The 7,553-nt window shown below is 37.4% G+C and overlaps 1 protein-coding gene across 7 annotated transcripts in view; it reads right to left on the bottom strand.

The window, feature by feature from the left end:
- caskin2 (CASK interacting protein 2) overlaps positions 1-7,553 on the bottom strand; it is a 52,041-nt gene that overhangs the window by 10,895 nt on the left and 33,593 nt on the right. For 3 of the 7 annotated variants that reach the window (XM_059530850.1, XM_059530849.1, XM_059530852.1), the window contains 7 exons: positions 7,301-7,409; positions 6,910-7,018; positions 6,192-6,286; positions 4,024-4,141; positions 2,087-2,257; positions 1,148-1,237; positions 629-756 (listed from right to left, as the gene is read on the bottom strand). In XM_059530850.1, coding sequence (XP_059386833.1) covers positions 629-756; positions 1,148-1,237; positions 2,087-2,257; positions 4,024-4,141; positions 6,192-6,286; positions 6,910-7,018; positions 7,301-7,409 — 820 coding nt within the window. The remainder of the gene's footprint in view (positions 1-628; positions 757-1,147; positions 1,238-2,086; positions 2,258-4,023; positions 4,142-6,191; positions 6,287-6,909; positions 7,019-7,300; positions 7,410-7,553) is intronic. The other 4 variants (XM_059530851.1, XM_059530854.1, XM_059530855.1 and 1 more) reach the window with 4 other exon arrangements.

Here is a 7,553-nt window from a genome sequence, read left to right as displayed (position 1 = left end):
TTTAAATAAATGTAAGATATTTTACATTTTAAATTGTAATAATATTACTGTTTTTACTGTATCTTTTATCAAATAAATGCAGACTTGGTGAACATAAAAGACTATTAGTGTAAATAGAAATATCTAATATACCAATGAATGACCTTATTTATCTTCTATTGTTATTGTTTATTTTAAAATATATTATATATTACAAGTATTTAGTCTAATAATACCAGGATAATAGTTGTTTAACTATGGTATGTTCTCTATATCATTATTGTTATTTTTCTGACATACTTTTCAAGTAAACTTTAGAAAAACTTAAAATAACTTGTTTTGTCAAGATTTACAAGAAAAATCAGATTTGGAGAAAACAAGGCAAAAATAATCATGCATGACTTCTGTGGACTTCTATAAATAACAGTGATTATTTTTTCCCTTTGGTGCCTCTATGAACCATGAAATCTCTGTACTGTTCTATTATAAGGCCGCTGTATTGTGAATTAATCAGTGTTGCATATTTCTCCGCACAGTTTTCTCACAGCTTCAGTTGCCTAATCAAAATCGATGGACGTGCAGACAGAATCACAAAATCGTTTTTTTTTCTGGTTCAGCTTAACATTGGGTGTGTGAGACTGAAGCCCACCTTGGTGGGGTCCTGGATAGAAGAAGGTAACCGACTGGGTCCATTATTTCCTTCAGTGCTCTGTCCACTGCCGGCACTGCGACTGCTGCCCATGCTGCCTGCACTGCCCACACTGTTCCGGTCACCTGCTGAAAAAAATAAATTAATAAACAAAAGACAGGAGAAAGAAAACTAACAGTTGGTGAGATACTGCCTCTTAAAAATGACTGCTTAACTACATACTAGGCAACAAATGGGGTAAAGATTTTAGTAACTATGATCACTGAACTCCAGCAAGGTCTCTGTAGACAAGGGGAACATGAAGGAGCACAAGGGACTGTTGACGAGGGCTAGTGGTAGTGATGGTAGGCTGACAAACACAGCCTAATGGAGCAGGAACCCTTGTGAAACAGCTGGAAAAACTCAACTTGAGACAAAAGTCACTTGTGTACAGGACCAGCAGACAGCTGTGGGGGAGAGTAAACAGGCTTGGGAGATACTAATGACGAACAGGGGCCTGGGGAAACGGAAAACTCTTACCATTAACAGAGGTTCTGAGGACCCAAATATCCTCTGGCTCTTTGGGACTAGGTGGCTTACACAGGGCACTGGGACTGTCGGGAATGGCACCTAGCAAACACAAACACTTTAAAGGGCCATGGGGGGAAACTCTAGGAATCTTAAGGCCCCGATATACTTCAAGCTAATTCGAAGATCGAAATGGTGTGACATCACTTCAGACAAAGTTCAGCAAAGTTCCTCTGGAGTCGGTGCGACTTGCCAAACCAAACTTTCCGGAAAAGTTTGCTGCGGCTGGCAAAAACCTTTGAACTACCATTGGTCTGTGACGAGTATATAATAGGTTCATTCCTTCGGTTTAGTCTGTAAAGGTCAGACGTGTGTAAAAGCATAACACATACTGGAGATGGCACTGACTTTTATGTTACTGTACTGTAAAGTTGCTTGTTTTAAATCAATTTACTATTTGAAGTACTAAATAAACGTGATTTGACTGGAGTGCTGAATTGCAGAGATGGTGCAATAACCACAAGAACTATGAACAAACAGGTGCCTTTCTAACTTACGTTTTCTCACCATTGTCGTTGTTGTGTGTTTGTTATTGAGAGGAAAGCAGGCAGCGCATATTAACATTCATCTAAATGGCGCTCTCAGCAGCGTGGGTGCTGTCGAGATGTTTGCTAACAGTATACAGCTGCAAAGGTGTTTCAAACAACATTTAACTCCTAAGCGAAAAAGAACTTCACTGTGAGTATATTGGTACCTTTATGGCCAGTGCTGATCAAAATAAGCTTCCGACCAGGAATTCCACGAGTTTAGACTTGGGGGAAACTTGTCTTAATGTGGCTAAGATTAATTTAAGTACAGTTTATGTTGCTCACAAGGTCAGGGATGGAGGAGTTTTTATGCTTTCATAAACGCTTGGATGGGCTCTTTAATGGGAACTAATTCTGATGCTACCTGGGTGCTGCTCCAGCCCGTTGTGGTGAGACAGTACAGGACGGGTGGATGAGTATAAGGTGTAGGAGTCGTCAGTGTGAGAGGTGTGATGAGAACTTTGTGAGGGCAGCGCTCTGGACAGAATGGGATGTCTCTGGATAGGCAGTGAGGCCTGTCGGGAGAGAACGCCCCCTATGGACACAACATGGAAACACAAATGAAGCACCATGGACACAAACGAACATCAGCAACGAGAAAAGATGTTTCCACTAGAGACATGATATAAATAATTTAAACTAATGGAAGTTTATGAAAGTTTGGGGTCAGTACAACTTTTTTTTTAAAGAAATGAACTCTTGTATGCAGAGGGAACAAATTGATTTGATGAAATATGACAGTAAGTATGTTTATAATGTTAAAAATGTCAAATAAATGCTGTTCTATGGAGTTTTGTATTCATCAATGGATCTTTAAAAAAAGGTGTATAATGATTTCCACAAAAATATTAAGCAGATTGTCTGAAGGATCATGTGATACTGAAGAGTGGAGTAATTGCTCCAGAACATACAGCTCCGCCATCACAAGAATAAATTACATTATAAAATATATTAAAACAAAACATATTTTACATTTACTACTGTTTTTTTACTGTAATTTTTTAAATCAAAAATTGAAAAAAATGCAGCATAAGAAAAAAGAAAAAAATATTACCAACCTTTAAAAGCTTTTGAATGGCATTGTAAATATTCATTTATTTTATTATTTATTAAACAAATAATAAAATAAAATGCTGAAACAAGACAATTCCATCTTAAAAGGGATCATTCACCTGAAAATGAAAATTTTTCATCATTTACTCATTTTGTCAATGGGGTTCAAAACAATAATGGAACCATTTTACTTTTATTGTATAAATAAATTTTTTCACTTGTGTTCCGAAAAAGAAAGTAGGCCATACAGGTTTAGAATGACATGGTGATTTTTTTCTCTTTAACAAGAAAGAGAAAAGCCTTTTTTCGCCTCTCCTTACATTCATTTCAAAAACTAAGATGGAACTGGGGAGGTTTTAGCATCCTGATAAGATAATGCGGCTGGGAGAAACATCCCAGCACAATGAGTTAAGTGGTTGGGTCTTAATCTGGCTGTTTTGCCTCCATCATGTCTCTTCAGCAGTATTGAAGCAGGAGCTTAGAGCGGAGGCTAATTTCGTGTGAGCAGCAGGATGTGGATGCTGTGACATGACAGAATGCTGAGTCTGCCGCTGTGCTCGCTCTCACACAGAAAAAAAAAGTACTAGGCTCATTTCGGGGAAAGATTTTCTGCTCAGGACCTAGCAATCTAAGGCTGGCTCCCCCTTTCATGGAGGCACAGGGCTCTAAAGCTGATCCGCCTGCCCCCCAATATGTTCCTGTTAATCCCATTAGTGTGTGTCTGTGTGTGGCTTTATCAATGGACTACATGTCCACATGTCTACAAGAATTTACGAGAACTACACTACTTTAGTATGCATTATTTCGATATGCGTACTGTGGGATAAAACGTCAGAGAGTGCATTTAAAAACTGGGATTCAAATTCCATTTTAAACCTAAAAATAGATAAGTAGTTTTAGGATTCTGAAAGATTTAAAACAAATGTTATTCAAAAAAGAATGATCCGCTACTTCTAAAAACGTATGCTGATGTCTTCAAAGCAAAAGGCCGATATTTTTCAAATCTAAAATTTTTATGCTGATAAAAAAATATTTTATTAAATACAAAAGAGAAAGGAAGTGTTTTGTACCCCGTAGCATATTGTGTTGTTGTTATGCAAAGAAATAATGGTACCTGACTTTAACTTTGGTGTGAAATGTAGCCAAATATATAGGTAACAAGTTATCAGAAATTTTGACAATGGACCATATATTTGTAGTAAATCCTTTTGTAAGTTGAACAATAAAACACAGAATTAATCAATATACCTGATCTGCGACTAATGACTTCCACAATGGATGGAGGGAAGAATCCCACACGGTCAGTGCCTCTCTGACTGTCATGGATGTGTCCTTTCCAACGTCCATCCATGTGCTGCTCTAAGACCTGGAACAGACCAATAAGATGACAGGATATTCAGGACCAACAGCTCTTTGAATGCACACATATTTTATAACAATGATACCAGTCTTTGTAAACCCTTTTAAAAGAATTGAATAGCTAATGAGACTTTGTCTTTTATTGAGTGGAATTATTGAAATAATCAATGATTGAATTTTAGCCCTGTGTGTACCCTACACTATTCAAAGCCAAATGACCTTTGTGTCATTAGTTTAAAATAACACCTTCTAACCTTTTTTTCCTAACCTCATGGCCTAGCCTGTGACTGTTTCCTCGTTTGGCTAAACAATGCAGTAAATTAAGTCAGCCGACATTCCACACATGGCAGAGGACCTGTGTAACAATGAAAGTCAGTCCAATTGACTGACATGAAATTGTGTTTCAAGCAGGTCTGGAAAAAGACACTAAGAATAAATTTGCAGTTTATGTAGAGTGACAGTCTGATTTGTTTTAGGAGTCTATTCACTAAAGAAAACATGCAAATTAGGTAATAGTGCAAACACGAGCCTTACATGATTGTGTGCCCAACGTGAAACTGAGTAAACAAATAGACATGAAATATAGGCATGAAATATAATATTTCATGTCTATTTATTTACTCAGTTTCAGTGAGTTGAATTAATTCACAACTTTGAATAAACCCAAAATCAATAATAATTCAATATTTAAAATAATTTCATTATTATATATTGATTATTCAAAGTTTAACATTATTATACAATGTTTGACTGCTCAATCCTGCAACTGACCAGTGTTATTTTCATACTATTATAATACTTCTTAATATTTTGGATTAGCTAACAATAACTAAATAATAAAATAAAAATAAAAAATGTACATATTCATTTCTTTCTTAAATCCCATTTACCCCTTTTTTTTGCACAACACTAGTTATGCCAGGCGGATAATGAAAGGAACAGAAGGTACAAATTAATAAAAATCTACATGGAAAGTGGATATGTTTGTGAGGAAAGAGTTGTATTAACATTTTAAGTACCTGGTTAAACTGTACTGCTGCTATTAGAGCATTTTTTTGCACTAAAATAAGGCACACCATTTAGTGAATTTGCCCCAAATTTCTTCCAACTGGCAACCCAGGGTGCAGTAATTCAATTGGGTAAACTGTGGGTGGGTTTCACAAACCAAAACAAAGACCGACATTCCGGCCCGGAATGCACATTTTCAAAGGTGAATAACTGGCTGTAGCATTGTTTTTCAGATAAACAAGTATGTTAACTTAGCATGTTTCTTAATATCTGCAAATATATTGTGGTGTTTTTATGCTTTAGTAAAGTCAAAAACAGCGCCTTTTAAGGTCAACACATTTATTTATTGTTATTTTAATGCCATTATAACGCCAGTGAAAATATCTTTCATTGCTAGCTTTTTAAAACCACAAACACACAGCAGTCTTTAATGCAGCAGAAATGGTCGCCTAAAGCTATCTAGACAGACAAGGTGTGAACAAGGACATCGCATACATGCAGAACTGAGCCTTAGGCTGCACTCTACAGTACACGCTCTGAACACAAGTCTCTCAGTGGGGGTGAAGCACGCTATTATCAAGGCAAACTAGGCTGAACACACACTACTATAGCACAAAAACAACACACTACAGTTGATTCATTTGAGACCTCAAAGGCTGATTGGTGGGAACCTGTTGCAGCATGCTAAAGTATTCTCTTTAAGAACACCAAATTACTGTCCTCACTTGTTCACGTTACTGCTTTGTCTTGTGTGAAGGTCATAATTATATCAGTTAGAAATATGATATTTAATCCTGTGTGCTGTCTTCCGTATTTAAAGCATTCTAAAACCGCGTTCAGCTCTACTGTTCCACAAGCATAAACAACTTTGTTGTTGTTTCTGTGATTCTGAAACAGAATATGGTTTAGTAATTAGGTAGAAATCCAGATCAAGGCAACGCTTAAGCCCATTGCCAATTATATAGGCCTATTACATAATGCACATTATACGGTATTAAAATAGGGCACATCTTATGAGAAATAGTGGTGTGTTTGCTTGAAAAGCCTACCATGATTATATCTCCTGCCCGGATGTTGAGTGCAGTGGGGTCATGGAGATTCCAGTAGTCCTTTAAAGCTCTCACCTGTAATGCTCCACTGGCATCTGATGTCACAAGTCAGAGCAATGAATGCATGAAAGAATGAGAAAGAAAAACAGTTTGCCTTGAAAATACTCATCAAGTCATCCACTATGGGTTTTAGCAATCTTTGAGGTCCTCATATTGACTGAAAACCTAAGAATTCAATACTCAGGTGGGATGTGTTGCAATAAGCAGAATTTAAAGGAGGAGTTATGTAAAGTTTAAATACTCTAAAACACATCTCCTGAAAATGTAATGAGGAGCGGAGTTCAGAACAGGGATGCTAAACACCCCTCATCTTCAAACGCAGCTCCTTCAGCTGTATTAGTGCTAGTTTCAAAGGGCACACTTCAGAGACACAACAAGCTGCTGGATTACAGGAGGCATAATAGAAGGGAACAGCAACTTAACACATTCAGAAGTACACATTGACCCAGACACGCAAACACGTAAACAAACTTTTAGCTAAATCTCCAGGCATGGCTGCCATAGCTATGCCCACGGGACAGTAATGTTCTGCAACTCTATAGCTTTATAACAAAGGGAAAATGAAATTAATGGAAAGGTAAGCAAGGAAAGAAACAGTGAGAAAGCAAAACACATGAAAGGCAAAGGGGAAAACAACAGGATTTCTAGACTGAGTCACCTCTAAGGAGTTGTTTGATTTCTTTGCTGGCATGTGAAGTGGTGAACTGGTTCACGATGTCCAAGGCTGTTTGATTGTAGGTGTTGCGGATGTTCACATCGATCCCAGCCTAAGTGTCAGATGGTGAAGGGTTGGATCGATATATGAGGGTTAGTTCAGGTAAGAAAATAAACTCTGTATGATATATCACTCCGAACTGATATGACAGACAGACCTAAGCACTTTACTCTGGTAAAGACTATAATTACTATAATTCACACTTTTTTCTTGAAAATAAATCTGACATAAGATCATTAGAAATAAATCATGTATCCCTACAGTGCAGTAGGTATAGAAAATACACACATGGTACATCAACACTGTTCCCAATATTTTGTATCTACCTACTTACATCAAGCAATAAGTTTACTACTTCCGTTTTCCCGTAGAGGGCAGCCTCGTGCAGAGCCGTTCCAGATTTAGTGGTTCTGTTGATGTCAATCCCAGCTTTCAGCAGCAGTCTAAAAATGAGTGATGGACCACATTGACACATGAGCCATGCTGTCCACAAGACACGAACAAAATCACTTGTGTATTTAATAATGGTACAGTCAGCTGCTCATTACCAAGACATTCACCCTGGCACGCTGATCGGGTCTTATACT

Source organism: Carassius carassius, chromosome 39, assembly GCF_963082965.1.
Source record: "Carassius carassius chromosome 39, fCarCar2.1, whole genome shotgun sequence".
Classification (NCBI taxonomy): domain Eukaryota; kingdom Metazoa; phylum Chordata; class Actinopteri; order Cypriniformes; family Cyprinidae; genus Carassius; species Carassius carassius.
This window is presented reverse-complemented; position numbering and strand designations above follow the sequence as displayed.